Source organism: Mytilus galloprovincialis, chromosome 3, assembly GCF_965363235.1.
Source record: "Mytilus galloprovincialis chromosome 3, xbMytGall1.hap1.1, whole genome shotgun sequence".
NCBI classification, from domain to species: domain Eukaryota; kingdom Metazoa; phylum Mollusca; class Bivalvia; order Mytilida; family Mytilidae; genus Mytilus; species Mytilus galloprovincialis.
The window spans coordinates 7253328-7275707 of NC_134840.1; the positions used below are offsets into that span (position 1 = coordinate 7253328).

The window sequence follows — 22380 nt, forward strand, 5'->3', positions numbered from 1 at the left end:
GAATCGTACAAGTTGAGATATATAAACACCGTAAGATGGTGACAAGGGAACGTCACCATCTAAAAACGGATAATTAACGATAGGAAATGAAAAATCATCCCTTTTATCATAAATTTTAGTATTCAGCTTTCCATTAGTGATATAGATATCAAGATCGAGAAAAGGGCAGTGGTCATTGTTAGTATTAGCTTTATTTAAAGTAAGTTCAACGGGATAAATTTCATTAATATACATACTGAAGTCGTCATTATTGAGAGCCAAAATATCATCCAAATATCTAAAAGTATTATTAAATTTGTTTATCAGATGTTGTTTCGATGGGTCTTTGCTTATTTTTGTCATAAATTGTAACTCATAACAATACAAAAACAGGTCTGCAATAAGTGGTGCACAGTTAGTCCCCATTGGAATTCCGATAATCTGACGATATACGGAATCCCCAAAGCGAACAAAAATGTTATCTAGTAAAAATTCAAGGGCATATATAGTATCAAAGCATGTCCAATTAACATAGTTTTTTTGTTTATTGCTACAAAAAAATGACCTAAAAGAGTTTGAACATATATATTCACATTCTGATTTTTTGAATGCCCATTTAATTAGGTGTGTGAATTTTTTCTTAATGAGAATGTGAGGCAATGTGGTATACAGGGTAGAAAAATCAAAACTTTGAACAGATTCAAAATCACCAATATAAGCATGCAATTTATCAAGTACTTCCAACGAGTTCTTGACACTCCAAAAGTAATTTATTCCACTATTTTCGAAGGCCTTATTTGAACAATTTATTATCAGGTTTTTAATTGTACCAAGTGTGCTGGTAAGAAGAATAGACAATTTAGTAGTTGAACAATGGCTTGAAGACGAAATAAATCTATATTTGTAAGGGGTTTTGTGTAGCTTCGGAAGCCAATACATAGTTGGGACTTTCATTGTATTTGGCTCTGCTTGTAAAGCGGTGGCTAAAAGTTTATGTTTGTTACAGATTTCGTTTTCTGAAAATGGAGTCAGTTGGAATGTGCACACATGGAAACGAAATCAATAATAACTCAACATCTAACATTCTAATGCCTACTTCCATGTACCACGTATTAACGTTTGTTTAGTTGAATATTTAGCAACTTGCCAAGTTTAATATAAATGGTAAAAGAAAGGATTTCTTCTATCTACCTGTATTACAAATTTTTATAAAATGTTTTCGCTTTAAATGTACGACTTTACATCGTTGGAATATCCATATTGATAGCTATTTTTAGATGTATGTCATTCGGTAAAATTTGGTGAAATAGGACAAATGTAATACTGTTAGAAAGAAAAGGATCCGTAAGTAAACTATTTAATCATATTATCATAATAGTAATACGTTAATAAATATTATAATAACAATAATAATAATACACATTATTATAACAATAAATAAAAATTACTACGTAAAAGTAATTACTCTCTGTATAGGTTATTGAATATTTCTTTTTTTGAGGATTTTCAGTTAGTCATGGTTTCACAATCTTTCTTTTTTGTTCAAATATCCATCGATTTGTTGTCCAAAGTGATAATATTAATTTTAGGTTAACTATAGAAAAAAAACCAGTTCAGACTATCTTACGACATGTTTTCTGTCGATTCTTTTGATATAGTGGAATACTCATTTTTATCTAGGAAACCAAGGTAAACTTTTTTAATGTGACGGTTCTCTTCTTAATGTTTGTTAAAAATGACCAACCGTTACTACTGTCATACAAGGGAGAGGTTTAGCTAGCAATAAAACCTAGGTTTAATCCCCCATTTTCTACATAAGAAAATGCCTGCCCCAAGTCAGCAATATAACTGTTGTTGTCCATTCGTTTGAAGTGTTGGAGCTTTTGATTTTGCCGTTTGATTAAGGAATTTCCGTTTAGAATTCTTCTCGGAGTTCAGTATTTTTGAGATTTTATTTTTTACTACAATACGATAATTAACTTATTATTTTGTTTTAGAGGGACCAACATTATACACGTATAAAATCATATATAGCGTTATTTCTCATTCTCTTATCAACAGAAAATTAGTATATAGAAAAATTACTTAGTTATCCGGTTGTGAATGATTTTATTTCTACCACAATAAAGTTTTTATAAATTTAAACAAAGCAATCATTTTTCTGTTCACAATGCAGTGTCTATATAACAAAGCATTTATTTTTATTTTAAGTAAAGAATTAAAATTAATACTAAGCACTTTATCATGCAGGACGGAAATAGTTGCACGATTGTGTGTTTCTATTTATAACCTTTCAATTTAAGGTAGCACAATACAAAGATTATTTCAATCCCAATCAGACAACTTTAAACTGATGTAATTCATTTCATCCTTCTTTATATTTTATAAATGAGGTACCAAAAGAAAGAAGAAAGATTAATCTTTCAAATTGTGATAATTTCATTATGACTTAATAATTACATAATTAATTATTATGTAAGTAGTCGCTATATTGTGATGTCCACACTTGAATGAATTTAGCGTCTTTGTTTTTCATAGCATCCCAAAATATTTTATAGATTCTTGTACAACACAGATTGACCTCCAAAACTGTGTCTCAGATTTCCAAAAACATCAATAGAACAAATTTTATAGCCAATTGAACTTAGCGGTCTCTAATGAATTGATGTTGCAAATTTCATTGAAGATTTATGAGAGAATAAAATACAATAGGAAAAATCTGAGACACAGTTTTGGAGGTCAAACTGTGTTGTGCAAGAATCTATAAATTTTTTTAGGATGCTATGAAGAACAAAGAAGCTAAATTCATTCAAGTATGGACATCACAGAATGGCAACTAATTACATAACAATTAATTATGTAATAATTATGTCATAATGAAATTATCACAATTTGAAAGATTAATCCTTCTTCTTTCTTTTAGTACCTCATTTATAAAATTTAAAGAAAGATGAGTGGAATTACATCAGTTTAAAGATGTCTGATTGGGGATGAAAAATCTTTGTATTGTGCTACCTTAAATGCAAATTGTTTAACAATTTTTTTGCATGCAAGGCAATATAAATTAAAAGTATAGAATTAAAAAACCAAAGATTTTCCTGTTGTTAGTCAATATACTCCTCTGTAAAATATTTCCTAGATGTGCTGTTCCCATATCTAAAAATAATGTTATACCTCTATTTCTATTCATCACAGGAAGAAGGAAAAGGAAAAGGTCGGTCTTCTGTTCTATTCTATTCGTTTTTGAATTATTTGAATTATTCTTCCTTGTTTATAAAGTCCTGTGGATTCAATATGTCATCTAGTGAAGAACATTGCTCTCATCAATATTCAGGGAATAACGGTTCTGCTTATTGTACAGTGGTAAATTGTAACCCAAATATGGATACAAAAGGATATGCTGAAGACAAACTTTTACCGTTACCGTTCTCAACCAAAGATCACCATAACACCATTCTATCCTATCACAAACTGAAGATAAGTTTCATGTGTATGTTGATCCTGAATGCTTTACTGTTAGTGGTTGTGGTAATCTGTATGCTGATGATTGTACCAAACATCTCAGCAATGGACGATAAAACACCGCCACAGAGTTCAGATACGTTACAGGACCACGTGGCATGTTTATCAATCAAGAATAAACTTAACAGACTCTACAGAAACGGTCAAATGGTAGAGAATGTGAAAGATGGCGATAAATGTTCTATGGAAGATCTCATGGACTCCTTCATCCAAGTAAGTATGTCAGTGGCGATAAATGATCTATTGAAGATCTCATGAACTCCTTCATCCAAGTAAGTATGTCAGTGGTTGTAAATGTTCTATGGAAGATCTCATGGACTCCATCATCCAAGTAAGTATGTCAGTGGTTGTAAATGTTCTATGGAAAATCTCATGGACTCCTTCATCCAAGTAAGTATGTCAGTGGTTGTAAATGTTCTATGGAAGATCTCATGGACTCCGTCATCCAAGTAAGTTTGTCAGTGGTTGTAAATGTTCTATGGAAGATCTCATGGACTCCTTCATCCAAGTAAGTATGTCAGTGGTTGTAAATGTTCTATGGAAAATCTCATGGACTCCATCATCCAAGTAAGTATGTCAGTGGCGATAAATGTTCTATGGAAGATCTCATGGACTCCGTCATCCAAGTAAGTATGTCAGTGATTGTAAATGTTCTATGGAAGATCTCATGGACTCCTTCATCCAAGTAAGTTTGTTAGTGGTTGTAAATGTTCTATGGAAGATCTCATGGACTCCCTCATCCAAGTAAGTTTTTCAGTGGCGATAAATGTTCTATGGAAGATCTCATGGACTCCGTCATCCAAGTAAGTTTGTCGGTGGAGATAAATGATCTATTGAAGATCTCATGAACTCCTTCATCAAAGTAAGTATGTCAGTGGTTGTAAATGTTCTATGGAAAATCTCATGGACTCCTTTATCCAAGTAAGTATGTCAGTGGTTGTAAATGTTCTATGGAAGATCTCATGGACTCCGTCATCCAAGTAAGTGTGTCAGTGATTGTAAATATGCTTAATGGAAGAAACGTACGAAATCATGATTTGTTTAAATGTTCTATGACAGATCTTCAACATTCAAGTTTGTAAGTTATTTATTGTATAAATGTTCTATGTACATGTAATTTCAACTAGACTACTTTAATTTATAGCAAATGTTCAAAAATTATCATCTCTATCATTTGGTCACTGTCTTATTGTCATTCATATCACATCTTTCATTTTTTTTAAACATGGAGGATCTATTATCCTCTTGTATACAAGTTCATGGTTCAGTAATTGGTTAAAATAAAGATAAAAGTAAAATTTGATTATAGTTTTCTTTATTACTTATACATAAGGTTTCGATTTTCTATTTTATATAAAACATAAAAGGAAACTGTTGATACATCATTAGGAGATCGCCATTGCAGTTGTTAGGGTAATATTTCTCGTATTTAATTTCCTTGTGGTGCATTTTGGGCTGTTTTTTGTCTTTCTGTCTATTCGTTCAGCCATGTTGTTGTCCTACATCTTTTTTTATTGCTCTTTGGCCTGGTACCTCCTAACCTTTACTTCATGCGCAGAGATAATCGTATACAAAAAGTTACTATAAGTCTAGCTATAATTTTATTTCTATTTTAGCATGTCGAAGATGTAATGCAAAAGAATAAATCACTCGGTAAGTTCAACACACTGACGTAGCCGCACAATGACTATGTTTGATATTATGTGAAGTTTGTACTTCTTTTTAAAGAACTGTCTGCTGTCAGCTAGGTGGATCATCGTTAATGAAACATTGTGTTGCGTTGCATGGTTTTACCACGAAAGAACTACAACAACACTACACACAGTACACGCAAAAGAGGTGATTATGTTGAAGGGTACAATACATGCATTGTATGTACGCACTAGATTATCTTAAAACAAATCACCACAGAAATACTGATAATGTACAAAAGACTAGGGATCAATTGAATTATTGATCCATGAAATACTAGTAAGAGGACCATTTTATTGGCTGCACAAACTCTTTTACCTACTCTTTACTCTACATTAAAAATAGAGAGTTCAAATAAAAAAACCTCTAAAATCAAATGAAGTAGACGAAACTGCAATTAATACAGTTATAAATTCAAAACAATATTTTCTCTAAATTTCAATTAACAAATTGTGTGTTTATCTGTTACAGATTCTGCTGCATTTCATTTAGTGACAAATAACACCTATACGGACAGATGCCAAGACAGCAGTAAGTTGTTTATTTATTTTTTTGTTTACATGATAATAGACATCATATATTTATGTCAAGTTCGTACTGCTTCTTTAAGAACGACAAGGCCATACACCATACAGTTGCTGGTATTATAGGATACAATCATATAACAATAAGAAGATGTAGTTTGATTGCCAATGAGACAACGATCAACCAAGAACCACATGATGCAATTATAGGTCTAAACAAGTAACAAACAAGGACCAAATAATGCAATTATAGGTCTAAATAAGTAACAAACGAGGACCAAATGGTGCAATTATAGGTCTAAAAAAGTAACAAACAAGGACCAAATGATGCAATTATAGGTCTGAATAAGTAACAAACAAGGACCAAATGATACAATTATAGGTCTAAATAAGAAACAACCAAGGGCCAAATGATACAATTATAGGTCTAAATAAGTAACAACCAAGAACCAAATGATACAATTATAGTTCTAAATAAGTAACAACCAAGGACCAAATGATACAATTATAGGTCTAAATAAGTAACAAACAAGGACCAAATGATACAATTATAGGTCTAAATAAGTAACAAACAAGGACAAAATGATACAATTATAGGTCTAAATAAGTAACAAACAAGGACCAAATGATACAATTATAGGTCTAAATAAGTAACAACCGAGGACCAAATGATACAATTATAGGTCTAAATAAGTAACAACCAAGAACCAAATGATACAATTATAGGTCTAAATAAGTAACAACCAAGGACCAACTGATACAACTGTAGGTCTAAATAAGTAACAACCAAGAACCAAATGATACAATTATAGTTCTAAATAAGTAACAAACAAGTACCAAATGATGCAATTATAGGTCTAAATAAGTAACAAACAAGGACCAAATAATGCAATTATAGGTCTAAATAAGTAACAAACAAGGACCAAATAATGCAATTATAGGTCTAAATACGTAACAACCAAGAACCAAATGATACAATTATAGGTCTAAATAAGTAACATGATACAATTATAGATCTAAATAAGTCACAAACAAGGACAAAATGATACAATTATAGGTCTAAATAAGTAACAAACAAGGACAAAATGATACAATTATAGGTCTAAATAAGTAACAACCAAGGACCAAATGATACAATTATAGGTCTAAATAAGTAACAAACAAGGACCAAATGATGCAATTATAGGTCTAAATAAATAACAACCAAGGACCAAATGATACAATTATAGGTCTAAATAAGTAACAAACAAGGACCAAATGATGCAATTATAGGTCTAAATAAGTAACAACCAAGGACCAAATGATACAATTATAGTTCTAAAAAAGTAACAACCAAGAACCAAATGATACAATTATAGTTTTAAATAAGTAACAAACAAGGACCAAATAATGCAATTATAGGTCTAAATAAGTAACAAACAAGGACCAAGTGATACAATTATAGGTCTAAATAAGTAACAAACAAGGACAAAATGATACAATTATAGGTCTACATAAGTAACAAACAAGGACAAAATGATACAATTATAGGTCTAAATAAGTAACAACCAAGGACCAAATGATACAATTATAGGTCTAAATAAGTAACAAACAAGGACCAAATGATGCAATTATAGGTCTAAATAAATAACAACCAAGGACCAAATGATACAATTATAGGTCTAAATAAGTAACAAACAAGGACCAAATGATGCAATTATAGGTCTAAATAAGTAACAACCAAGGACCAAATGATACAATTATAGTTCTAAAAAAGTAACAACCAAGAACCAAATGATACAATTATAGTTCTAAATAAGTAACAAACAAGGACCAAATAATGCAATTATAGGTCTAAATAAGTAACAACCAAGGACCAAATGATACAATTATAGGTCTAAATAAGTAACAACCAAGAACCAAATGATACAATTATAGTTCTTAATAAGTAACAAACAAGGACCAAATAATGCAATTATAGGTCTAAATAAGTAACAAACAAGGACCAAATGATACAATTATAGGTCTAAATAAGTAACAACCAAGAACCAAATGATACAATTATAGTTCTAAATAAGTAACAAACAAGGACCAAATGATGCAATTATAGGTCTAAATAAGTAACAAACAAGGACCAAATGATACAATTATAGGTCTAAATAAGTAACAAACAAGGACCAAATGATACAATTATAGGTCTAAATAAGTAACAAACAAGGACCAAATAATGCAATTATAGGTCTAAATAAGTAACAAACAAGGACCAAATGATACAATTATAGTTCTAAATAAGTAACAAACAAGGACCAAATGATACAATTATTGTTCTAAATAAGTAACAAACAAGGACCAAATGATACAATTATAGTTCTAAATAAGTAACAAACAAGGACCAAATGATACAATTATAGTTCTAAATAAGTAACAAACAAGGACCAAATAATGCAATTATAGGTCTAAATAAGTAACAAACAAGGACCAAATGATACAATTATAGGTCTAAATAAGTAACAAACAAGAACCAAATGATACAATTATAGGTCTAAATAAGTAACAACCAAGGAACAAATGATACAATTATAGGTCTAAATAAGTAACAAACAAGGACCAAATGATACAATTATAGGTCTAAATAAGTAACAAACAAGGACCAAATGATGCAATTATAGGTCTAAATAAGTAACAACCAAGAAATAAATGATACAATTATAGGTCTAAATAAGTAACAAACAAGGACCAAATGATGCAATTATAGGTCTAAATAAGTAACAAACAAGGACCAAATGATGCAATATAGGTCTAAATAAGTAACAAACAAGGACCAAATGATGCAATTATAGGTCTAAATAAGTAACAAACAAGGACAAAATGATACAATTATAGGTCTAAATAAGTAACAAACAAGGACCAAATGATGCATTATAGGTCTAAATAAGTAACAACCAAGGAACAAATGATGCAATTATAGGTCTAAATAAGTATGACTGTAATTCATTAAAACAGCCATACATTCGTGTCTATATTGATATCTTCAAAAGCTTGAAGAAGAACATTTCAGTCTGTATTTGTAAAATTCCGTGAACGACATCTCAGTATAAGTTTATGTATGGATTTTTTACTTTTTACGTTTTACAGAAACATTACATTGCTTGAAGAATTGGAAACTATCAATGAACACAACTAAAATCTCAGTGAAAGACGAAATTATAGAAATACCTATCAGTGGGCCATATTTCTTGTACAGTCGTGTTGTCATTAACGCCAAAGTTAACAGTCATCTGAATGATATGGAAACAATCACCCATTCAATCCGATCTAGTAACACAGGACATCATTTCTCTGACATAGAAACAAGCATGGTTAAATGTGGTGTCATAAAGAATACAATGAGCCATATCAGTTACATTGAGAAAATACAGTACCTTGAGCAAGGCACTAAGATTAAAGTAGCTCTAGACTTTCCAAAAGACATTATAATGCAACCCTCGGTTAATTCAGGTGCGTTTGGAATGTTTAAACTTTGAAAGCAGAGGAAAGGTTAGAAACAGCTCTTATATAACCCATTGAATTCGAGAAAACTATTATAGGCTATAATATCTAAGTGTATGTCCCACATAGAGATTTTTTACCAATAACATTTAAATATGAGCCAAAGTCTTACCCAAAAACGTAATGTTCATAATGGTATACGGGGACACAATATAATTTTTGGGGTAAGGCATTAGCTTATCAAATGTTGACAAAAAGTATTTTAAAAATGACACTGTTGTAACATTACCAATTTTTGTGTGACATCGAAATTGACAATTAAGTCAATCATAGCTTTCCCATAAAGGATATTTCTTGAAGACATGATGATCGGTAATAAAACCGTGATCAGATGGGTTGATAGGTGTTGGTTTGAGCTCAAGCGTGTTCAGGACAAGAACAAATAAACGATGGATACAATATGTTGGATGTGAATAGTGTATCTCGACCGGGACAGAGGCCGAGCAATACGCGCTGTTACTAAAATAATGAGGGTATGTTTCTCAGGGACGGACAATTGCATTTGGAAAAGTGTTATCTAACGTCGAGAAAGCATGTCATGCTCTAACACGAGACATATGACTTATGTTTCCATTCCAAACGGACGCTGCTGCGTATTTATACATTCCTCACAGTCAAATTAATGCCTAATTTGAGCAAGGGTTTCACTGCCAGAACGGAGTAGGTCCAATTAACGACCATTTTGATAAATATTTATGACCAAAATGTCATTCTAATCGCTGACTTTCACAGAAATCTTTTTTCGAATCGTTGAATGTTTGACGCCATCGTTTGAAACAAGATTATTACTGTTATTATAAATAAGAAGTATGACATTGATAAGTAAAGCATTTGCAGGCGGATGACACAAAGTAAATGATTATGAAAGTCGGTGTATTATGGATGTATTCTTTTTAATCAAAATAGCATGATACTATCGTGTAGACTGAATTTATGTGGTGGGAAAACACTTTGTACATCTTAGTTTTATTGGTAGGTGAATTTTGTTTTTGGTTGCTATGCAGCCGCAGTTATCAAGTCTAGTACTGTATTATTATATATCAGAAGGCAAAGAAAGTATTTTGAGTTAGAATCAAGAACTGTTGGCATTTTTATACAGTTTTGTTGATCAAGCTTGGTATTAAATGTTTTTGTTGTTTTGGTATAAAAGAGTTACCATATTTTGCTTTTGTACTTGTGATATAGTGTTTCGTAATATGTCTATGAGCTGATAAACAAAACAACGTCAGCCAATCAGAAGACTAGATACATCCAAAATTAAAATTATTGTAAATAAGTAAAACTTTGTTCATTGCTCACTTCTAAAGATCTGATGTCGATTGTGTAATGTCCAATAGGAGTGTCTCTCATAACCGCTGACACACCATATCTCCTGCATCTGAATATAGAAAATTATTATATTATGTAGCTTTTATACCTCCAGAAATACAGTCAATTAAAATATTTGTAGAATACGTATATAATTAGATAGAATGTGTGTAAAAAGTGGAGAAAATTTGATTTCTTTGCGCAATAAACATTTTCATTTAACGGTATCTTTATCATTTGAAGTGATGTATAAAAATATGAAGAAAAAATTTCAGCTACGTTTTCAGAACGATTATGTTGTCGTCTTGGACCTTTCTTTATCAACACTTCATATAAACCCTTTCTAATTTTTACTGAAAAAAAGTAATACATCAGCCACTCTTATTTTCATATCTTTAAAACGTAACGTAAACAGCAAAAACTTAACAATAATATTAATCTTAATCGTTATCTGTGGACGGATTTTTGAGAAAACGAGATTTAAGTGAATAAATGTATATCTTTCGCCGTATCATACACAAATTATGCCCAATAAGGCATTTCATAAGTTTTAGTTGACAGTATTTCTGGAACTATAAATTCTATACAAATTTATATGCAGTACAACGACTTTTTGTAATGCACATATAATTACATAATATATCTTATATATAAACTGTAGATTCATTCACTTCTCTTATATCAAAAAGGTAATTTCCCTATCAATGATATTTTCGTTGAATCCGTATATAAATAGATACTAAGTCTTCCTTGTATACATGTATTTTAAATGAGATCAAACTATTAATACCTGGAGTAACATAACCTGTATCTGTTTCCAATAGTCAGACCACTGGGACAGGTAATATCGAAACAAATATTAAATGACTCACCGGAAAAGTTTAATTTAAATGTACTCACACTGAGAAGTTTGTATTTCTAAAGAATCCAATCATAGTGTGTATGGACGTAAAGTAATTTTCAGTTTATAAAAAAAAGATACGATAAAATAAAATATACATGAACATAAAATAAAATATCGTCAAATTGAAACCAACAATCAAAGCACAGATAGAGAATTTGATTTTCAAAGTTTGCAAGTACCACATGAGATTATCACTTACTTACTATATCATGTAAATATATGTCTTTTTCATAATTATTAACTCTATAATTCATGTTTCATATGCTTTTCATGTTGACCTATATTTCCTTGATATACATGTATGTATTTGGTTGAATTTAATTCCTTAAAATACATGTATTTTTCAATAGTACTTTTAAAATTCACTAAACTAACAGCCAATTATTGTTTTTAATTAGAGCCTGTTGACAAGTCTAACCTCGGGGGTCTAACTAAAAAAATGTAAAAATCTTAACCTAGAATGTCAGGAGGTTCTCATTATATCTAATCATTTATTTACTACACTGCGAACAGTGGTGGATAAACAGGGGGTGAAGAGGGGTGCGCACGCGTTGAATATATATCATATTTATCATATCGTATACCGACGAAGTCGAAGGGGATCTCATGGTTTTTTTCTCCATGCTTGAAAGAAGGACGAAAGATACCAGAGAGGCAGTCAAATATTGAAGCTATTTTGGTTTAATATTTGGTGTCTTGTTTTATCATGACATGTTACAGATCAACTTCGAACTTTGTATTTTTAGCAATTGTTAAAGGGGCACTAGCTGTCAAATTCATGTTCACCGATTCTAATCAAATTCTCATATCTGATTTATAACAATGTAAAACATTTATTCAAACTATTAAAAGTCTAAATAAAACAATAAACAAGGCACAGGCATGAAAATAGGTAGCTTCGTTTCGTGTGTATTTGAGTCTAGACGCCATCTATTTTTTTTATCGAGTTGACCTCTATAGTCATCCGATGACCATAATTTATAAGCGATGTTAACATAAATATAGATATAAATAGATTAAGCAAACACGTGCTGTTGAATTATTCTAGGTCTATTTAATTTCATATTTCAGATAAAAAAATAAATGTTTATCATCGTTTTTACCTGTATAAGAATGTTTGTGGATCGAATCAGTCAATCAAATGATTTACCTTTCTTTCTTTAATTAACTTTACACATACAATGCACCTGTTATAAATTTCAAGTTAAGGGGTAAAATTAAAGTTCACATGAATACTGATTCAATGAGGTCGAATTATTCACTTGCAAGTGAATAATTCCTAATCAATGTTTTTTGCTCATTTTGACAAAATTGAACCTTATTGGCTACTAAAAAGGAATTATTATTTCACTATTTGTATTTCATTACTGATTGAGCCAAAAAAATATATATTAGGTTTTTCATATATCTCGTAGCTAGTGCCACTTTAACCTGTACTATGTATTGCAAAGCAATGCTCACAGAATGCTTGTTAACCATAAATCAGTCTATAAGTACTTAGTGACAGCAACTTAGTTTACGTCAGAATAATATTGTTGAGGTTCTTTTTCAGTACTATATAGTTGCAGTACTTTAAAAAAAACACTTACAGGCAACTTTATCTCTGGAAATCTGTGTAAGCATATGATTTTTCTTGCTTCTGGTTCAGTTACATTACTAAGTGCTAATTAATTCAAAGACGTGTCTTATGTATTAACATAATATATAATCCTATGAATCTATTATGTCATATATCTTTCTGCCGCATATTTAAGTTGTACTGCACCGAGTGACACGCACTGTAATCTTGTCTTGGTGCTTTAAATTAGTTTGAACTACCTGTAACAGCAGCTTTCTATGTAGAAAACAAAGAGAAACCACACTGATTACCTGAAGATTATGACTCAGAAAGACATTGTGGTTTGAGGTAAAAACTGTTATACCTATTCCGGTGTGGTTTGTGGCGACGAAGGATTTATATGTACTTCCATCACTAAAGAGTTTATAATGCCATCTTTTAACTGTATAAGGTTATTATAATACGTCGTTTTTATCAGTATTAGATAAAAGATTTTAAATCAAATATCTAAATTTTACAGAATAGAAATAAGTATTATATGTAGATTTCTTTGTTGAATAAATATGGAATATTTGCCGATTTACAGCATCGCCCTTCATTAATTTTAAAGTGTTAGTATTACTAGTAGCCGAAAGATAAAATATAAAAAGAAAAGATGTGGTATGATTGCAATGAGACAACTCTCCACGAGAGACCAAATGACACAGAAATTTTACAACTATAGGTCACCGTACGGTATGGAAGTTATTTTAGGGTCTTAATTTTAGAAAGAAAATGAATGCCTACGATAAGTGGAATATAATCTGCTATTACATTAACTTTATACAATGATGTTTCATACTTAACTACTTTTTCAAACATTCACACTGTCAGAAACTATTTAAACACTACAAGGTCTTATGTTTTTGTAAACGATTAGAATAAGGTACTGTGTCAGAATTGCTGCCAAGAATATGTATGTGTAATGAGAAAATGAGGTTATGTTGATCAATATAAAGTGCAATGACTGGAATTTAGATATCTCGGTCGTTATTCTGTGGTTTAGTTAGACTTTTCTTTGTCTGAATACGCGGTAACCTATAATACTTTCATTTATATTGTTGAGATTTCATTCCGTCACATCGAATCTAATATAAGAGATGCTTTATAATTAGCAAAATGTCTCGTATCATTAATAATTTGTTACAAATAAATTGGAAGTCGGAATAATAAACTCATTGACAAACTGACATTTAGAATACAGATTAAAGAAAAAGTCATTAGAACATTGTATTTAAAAGTAAGTAAATTAATAATATCATAATTTTACTAACGATAAAGTATTTGGTTTTTGCCATGCTAAATAAGCCTAAGGTGTACTGAAATTAATTTAGATTGTATGCTGGTTTTAAGAAAATGTTATTTATTTTATTTATTCAACCTGTCACTTTAGATGTAGTTATAAAATCTGTCATAGTTAAAATCATAGATGTTATTACATCTATGTTGAAATGGTAAATTATTGAAATCGGAATTTCCAAGTGCTTACACGTATGTTAAAAACACACAAATAGATAGAACAGTGTAAGTAAAGATATTTATTATAGAAAGGATTATATATCATTATTTAGTATTTCTTTAACTGTTATTGAAAACACAGAATTAATAAAAGCTAAATTCGATTTTTTTGTGTAGATCATCAATACAAAACATTCGTTGTTTGTGGAAAGTTGTCTCATTGGTAGTCATTCCACATCTTCATATGTTGTTACATCACTATTTTGTTTTGTACAATGCAAAACAACCTCAAAATACCTATTAAAAATGACTTTTGGTTTGGTAACGAAGAGTACGGACTGGTATTAAGTAATTCATAATATAATACAATTATGATAATAATTATCAGTTCAAGAACATCATATAATTTAATTTCGGATGTAAAGCGTCTTCTGATTGGCTGACGTCGTTTTGTTTATCATATCATAGACACAATTTTGTCATTTGACCATGACTTCATCAACGTACGTTTCTTTATGAATTACGCCGGTTTAAAATGGAATTTAGAATTAAATTATAAGAAATAACTGTAATATTTTGTCAGTCTATTCGAAAAAAACATAAAAATATATGGTGCACACTGTTTGATAACCCGCTACGCGCGTTATTCAGTGTGCACCACATTTTTTATGTTATTTCTTCTTAGACAGAAAAAAAATATCACAGTCATTCCTTAAATAGATATAGCAATGTCATTATAAACATTCGGCTATGATGTACATAGATATGTACAACAGCTTTATAAATATATATTCTAAAGTCTTTATAGAAGACCTTCGTGGTTATTATTAATTGAATAAACTAAGGCAAACAGAATCAGAATTTCTTACATGTTCAAGAACCATATAGGACTTCTTGCTTATTATAATAATTTTGAATAAAAATGTCAAAACATTTATTAGTTTCGAATTTGCAATAGTCGGTTTATTTTCGACAAACGGAAGAGTAAATTTATTAAAAGGTTCTTATATATTTGTCCTGGTTTGATATTCGATAAACTTGTATATGAATATAATACCGATGGTTTTGTTGTTCGAGAATTTAGTATTAGAGAAGCCTACAACGTGGAATAATTGATATTTTTTTCAGTTTCTATCTTCTTCACTTCGGTGTAAAAAGGTCATATTCTCAAATTATTATTCCGGTTGGGATATCGGACTTTCAATACAATGCCTCGTGCAAGGGGAGTGCCGCCTTCTGCACGTTTGAGACCCCTTTTTATGGGTTAAATTGACTATTGTTTTATGATATAACTTATTTTCGTCCTGAATATCTAAGAAATACTTGCCACTGGACATTTAGCATACAACAATCAGTCAATCAAACTAAGTATTTCTAGTCAATATGTTTTGATAGTTTTTGTCTCATTTACTTTTTTTTAATTTACCATACACACCATGAACAAAACAAACATAAAATGAAGATTTGCTTAAAAAACATATAATATAAAAAAGAAGATGTGGTATGATTGCCAATGAAACAACTATCCACAAAAGACCAAAATGACACAGACATTAACAACTATAGGTCACCGTACGGCCTTCAACAACGAGCAAAGCCCATACCGCATAGTCAGCTATAAAAGGCCCCGATAAGACAATGTAAAACAATTCAAACGAGAAAACTAACGGCCTTATTTATGTAAAAATATTACAGTCATATAAACATGTCAAATTATTCATTAAGCCACTGCATGGTAAAGACAAAACTGAACATTTGCAACATTTCTTGGCGCATTTAAAATTATTTAAAAAAAAAATAATATCTTAACTGATTAAAAGACAACTGAACGTTATACAAACGAAAACGAGTACGGACAATGACGCTAGTGTGATATACATTCAGGGGAAATTGTCCCAAACTCTTATGAATCTGTAAATTCGAGGAGTTTTATACCCATCAAAATTAACTTTTTGGCCTGATTCTAATAAGATGACGTTCAAGGGGAGATAATTTTAATTATATATTAAATTGCGTCACGTATATCAATCAAGGGTGGATTATATTACCTGTAGATAACACTAGTAGGTTTAATGATCGAAATTGAATTTAACTATATGTATATACCCGGATAAACCAAACGTCCTTGGCTTACATTACTGTTTACATTTATGCGGCTGCTTAGCAGGTCGTAACGATTTCGGAAAATCAAGGGACGGCTTCTTCTTTTAATTTTAAAACATTACCAACTGCAGAAGCACTGGTTTGTGTTATTTGATTTGAGTATAGGAATTACCCCCTATAGCAAGTAAGTTTTTTTCTCAGTTGTTCCCGTGGTTAATATTTTGACTGCATTATGTTTACATACTAAATCAGGTGAACAGTTGTGGTTTAACAGCTGATGACTGTCGGTACACTTCAGGTACACTCTATACTCCAGACTTTTATTCATTTAAATCTTATGAATATTAAAATGAAAAATATGAGTGCAAAACAAAAAAATAGGAAAAGGTAAATATTTCAATTTGCAGCTTGTCTTTTGTTTTATAGCGACATTATAAATGTATTCACCTTACGTTGTTACATTCTCATTTTACAATTCATATTTATCATTCTTTATAATGTAAAGTTAGGACAAGATAAATTTTCCTTGAATTCATTTCTTTGAAGGATAATTTTTAAAACTATATTGCGTCCTTTCTAAAAATCCTTGTTTCAGGAGGGTTCAGTATTGATCTTAAATTCGTAGTTCCTGTATCTATATAAAATAGAGTACACAAATTTTCAAAATTAATTTGATATATTTAATGACATATTTAGGGTAATGATAGAAAAGACTTATGACCCCAGAATATTCCATGACTAAAATTTTATCAGGAGAGACAAAAATGTACACGTCTTTCGGTTACACATTAAAAATTGTTTAGGGAAAGGCCATTGTTCAAAACTGTATTATGTTACTAAATCAGGCATATATTTATAGAGATATTCGTATTTCAGCTATATACTTATAACCTTCACAAAAAAAATAGATACTAAAATTAATATAATAAGTAATTACATCGAATCTTTAATCTTTTTCAGTCAAATACGGAAGGGAATATATGTCTCCGGAAGAAATAATAACTTGATCATTTAGTGACGTAACAAAAAGACACTTGAACCCGATTGAAACGATATAACGATATACAGACCAATGGATATTTGACAACAAAAATATACTCCGGAACACACGCATATCAAAATTTCTGGAATACTTAATATAGACTTTTTCTTCTAGTAAAAGATAATACTTAAATAATAGTTTAACAAAATTAAGATGGGATCACGTGGGAAACCTCGACTAACATCAGAATCTTCACAAATATCAATGTGTTCAAATTGTGAGAACGAATATTGTGAAGTTACAGACCAAGTGCCAGAATTAGGACCAAGAAGAATGACAAAACAGAGTATTTCAGAAAGTTTGTTGGGTCCGTCTCAATACCACGAGCTTCATAAACAATATAGCGAAATTGTGCTTTCGTATCATAAACTAAAAATAAGTTTCACCGTGATGCTGATCTTGAATGCAATATTATTGGTGGTTGTTATCACATGTATGGTGTTCATCATCCCTCACATATCACCAAACAAGGTGTCCAACTCGAATGACAACGTTAAAACAGACCAGCAAACACACCCTCCAAGAACTGGTGAATGGAAGGAGCCACCATCTTCAGTTACTCCGCCAACAAATAAGTCAAATGTTATTGCTTGTCAATATATTAAAAACGTTCTTCGTAAAGTCTACATCAATGGTCAAAAGGTGGATGAAGTTAATGGGAAAATGTGTTCTATCGAGGATTTATTAGATTCTTTGAAGAAGGTAAATCAAGCTTGTGAATACAGTGCTTTTTTATATTATAAGAATTAATATATTAAAGCGCGAAAAGTTAACATGATTAGATATTAACTGTGTGTGTTAAAAAAAAAAAGTGATACGTGAGTTTTTATATCGAAATATATATAATAGTTTCATATTGTACATGTCAACATGTATACATGTCTTTGCAGAGAAAAAAGTAGCTGTAAGATATGAGTAAATGACGCAAATGATATTAATATACTAATGTACCGTTGTTTACGTTTCTTTTCCTTTTTCAGTACATAGATAATGGAGAAGATATTAAAAGACTCAAAGGTACACACCTGCATTCTTTATTATGATTTCTTATTACATATCAGACTCTTCTATTTTGTCGTTTGTTTTATTATGTTATTTATTTTATCAAATTTAATTTTTTAAATTGCATTCGACTAAATAATCGTTTTGATCATAAAACGGGCTAATGGTTGATAATTCAGCTTGAAAACGTTAGACATTCGAATTGTACCGACGTAAGGTTTTGTAAGAAGACGAAATATATTTTTTTCCTTTCATTGCAGCTGCTGTTCATTTTGCATCAGATACCACAGATTTAACAAGATGCAGAAGAGATTCAAGTAAGTGATAACAGAAGTGCATTGAAACAACTGACCTAGTTTGATTATCTTTTGGAAAAATAGCATTGAATCTGGCGAAATGTTTCATTACGTAACTTAGCTTATTTGTAAAATCAAAAAAATCTACGAATATGTTATATTTAAGTGTCAAAACCACCAGACAAAATTGTCGAACGTTTTTATATATCTATACAACGAGAAACAGATCTCTTATCTTCTTCTTACATTAATTCCCTTTCTTTGTAGTATATGTAATTTACACGCATATATATTGGATATATTTTAAATTGCAGAATTACTTCGATGTGTGAAAAATTGGCAAGAAAAGTGGGGTACAAGTAAAATAGACGTTAATGATGAGGCCATAATCGTGCCTAAAACAGGAATATATTTTATATACAACAGAGTGACCATAACAATGAATATAAAAAATGCAACTGTTATTGGTGATATTGAGCACACTTTACGTCACAGCAATACTGGTAGTAACTTCAAAAATATTGAATCCAGCAAAATTGCGTGTGTAACAACAAACGGTGTATTGCATCATGTCAGTTATATAGAAAAGGTTCATCACTTCCTGAAAGGCGATGAAATAATGGTTGCGCTTAAAACACCATCACAAAGAAAGACGTCTATTCAGAGTAGTAGCTCATTCGGAATGTTTCAGCTTTAACAGATTTAACCGATGCTCTTCGGCAATATTGATACACTGTTGATATTGAGAGAAACATAGATCTGATAACAACAATCACATTCGTGTCATTGGTATAAATTTGACCTAGGCCTTGTTTCTAACACTAGAGTTGAGTTTGTAATATCATTACGTTATACGGGTCCGTGTATGAATGAAAAGAGACATTAATGAAGCGTCTGACAAACAAACTTTTTTTACAATTATTTTAACAGTCAAGTTTTACTAATTGATCATAACTTACGAGTACTATCTTCTGGAGAGATATTTTAAGAAAAAGTCGTTTGGTCATTTACAGAAGCTGACGTTAGAATAACACAAAGATCTTTCATTATGCTTCAAATTGGAGCATGAAAAATGACATTTGTGATACATTAATTAACTTCTTCGAAATAGCTGTACAAATATAAATATGTTTATGAAATAATATACGTGTACAAAAATGTAATGTTTTGTAAATATTTAACATTGTTCATTGAGTTTAACTCATTTAAGTTTATATCAGCAATGAAGCATTTGTTTAAGTGCCAGTATAAACGTTATATCTGTGATAATCTTATGATATTGTGTTCACTTGTGCCATATGCAAATTTTATATATAAAGATGTCCTCATTTAAAAAAAATATGGACATTATTTGATAATATTATAAGTATCTATCTTCATTTTGATCTCTGATGTAACTAGTCAATGTGAAACATTGTTAATTGTGATAAACGATGTTTTATTGTGTTTATCACTTTTTATACATTAAGGGACGACCATTTGATTTTCGGAAGGGGTGCGAACCTATGGTAGAAAATGTTTTGGAATGAATTGTTACATACCTGTTACATCTGTAAGAACAGAACAAAATATTGAACATTTTCTGCTAACAAAACGCTGGAACAAGATGTGTTCAAAATAAAAATAAAACAAGCTAAGTTAAAACGATTTCTACCGGACCCCCAAAAGTCAATTGGTTGTCTTCTTATATTGTATTATAATGATTTTTTTATAGTAATAATTCAATTGAATTGTTGCTCAAATGTTTAACCACATATCTATAACATATCCTGAGAAGGAACATTTGTAAATATACTTGTTATGCGAAAGAAATAAAATAATAAATTGATACATTTGTAGTGTTTTCATCAAGTTATAAGGTTCCCAAATTTTGCGGAGATATTTTTTTAGAGTTCATGTCGATCTGAAAGAATAAATTCAAATTCGTACAACTTATTAACTGTAATTGGATAACAAACTTGCTATTAATGCCACAGTGGTGTTATGCTATTTCAATTCAGGGAAAAGGAACTATCCAAAGTGTCTAGAAAAATCAAAACGTTTTGATATTACAGAAAATAAAGGAGTTGCGATCATAAACAAAAGTATTCACCAAAGTAACACTCTTGAAATCATTAGAACTAAATATTAATATCTTGTCGATACAGACGAGTACTGCAAATTACACATGTGATTTTCTTCTTTTAATGCAAGAATGAGATTGAGAACGATAATACCTGTTTTGTTGCTTCCTTGTTTTGTATTGCCAGCACTTGCCTGACCTGCTGATTATTCGACGAGTGTTTAGTCTTGTTAAATAATACAATATATTTCATTAGTTTTTTGTGGTGTTAGACAAGATATTTTAAAGTAGTCCTCGTGATAATCATAATATCTTTGAGATATATTCCAATCTAATAATCTCTTGGCAACTCTTCTGAGTTTATAATCCAATGCCATTGTTTACCCGATATCAAATATCTATTTATCTTGATAGAGTATACTATATTAGTGCTATTAGTCATATATGACCCTGAATAAAGTTTTAAATAAACATAAGTATAAACACAATTAGACAGGGTCTTTAATTATTTTGTTCTCGACATTTACTTGTAGACATTTGATTTAAAAATTTCCATAGAATACATTTCAGCAAACTCCAAAATTGATTATACTTTAAAGGCTAATGCTCTTGTGCAAAAGTCAATGGATCAAGCACTGTTGGTGGAGTTTTAATTCTCCGAGGGTATCACCAGCCCAGTAGTCAGCACGTCTGTGTTGACTTGAGTTATCATTGATATTTTCATAATTATACATAAACTGTTTTCAAAACTTATAATTTTTTAAGTACTAAGGCTTTTCTACCCAAGGAATAGATTACCTTAGCTGTATTTGGTAAACTTTTAGGCATTTGTGGTCCTCAATGCTTTTCAACTTCGAAATGTATTTGGCCTTTTTGACATTTTTTTTTATTCGAGCGTCACTGATGAGTCTTTTGTAGACGAAACGTGCGTCTGGCGCAAATATAAAATTTCAATGCTGGTATCTATAAGTTTATTCTAAACTACGATAACTGCTATATTGACCGTTGTATTTCTTTAAGTCAATGATACCATTATTTATGAAAAGTGAAACATGAGGAATTCACAAGGCCCATACAAGGAGCGTTTGCGGTTGCAAATTGGTTCGGTTATCTTTTTGACTTTGCAATGTATATATTGATAGTTTAAATGTTCAAATGACCGTTGACCGCATTAGACAGTTGACCGCTGAAAATAGTTACATTATATAGAGAAACATTTGGGACGGTCTGACAGTTACCCGTAGAGACAGGTGACCGCTGAACCGATGTGTACGTTAAGCCAGGTTTGACTGTATCTTTAGACTGTAAACACTATACCCTTTCCGACCTAGATTAATCATTTTAAAAGTGAAGGACATACTTT

The 22380-nt window shown here is 30.7% G+C and overlaps 1 protein-coding gene across 7 annotated transcripts; it reads left to right on the forward strand.

The window, feature by feature from the left end:
* The first annotated feature begins 1182 nt into the window (after positions 1-1182).
* On the forward strand, positions 1183-20783 carry LOC143067073 (uncharacterized). 7 transcript variants are annotated; one of them, XM_076240091.1, is made up of 9 exons: positions 1183-1323; positions 3175-3714; positions 5118-5154; positions 5665-5724; positions 8832-14294; positions 17576-18359; positions 18638-18674; positions 18920-18976; positions 19270-20783. In XM_076240091.1, exons 6-9 carry the CDS (start codon positions 17811-17813, stop codon positions 19650-19652), a joined length of 1026 nt encoding a protein of 341 aa, XP_076096206.1. In that variant the 5' UTR covers positions 1183-1323; positions 3175-3714; positions 5118-5154; positions 5665-5724; positions 8832-14294; positions 17576-17810; the 3' UTR covers positions 19653-20783. The 7 variants fall into 7 exon arrangements, with proteins under 7 accessions (XP_076096206.1, XP_076096210.1, XP_076096207.1 ...); XM_076240095.1 differs by lacking the exon at positions 8832-14294; XM_076240092.1 differs by lacking the exons at positions 1183-1323; positions 3175-3714 and adding an exon at positions 4147-4186.
* The last annotated feature ends 1597 nt before the right edge of the window (positions 20784-22380 follow it).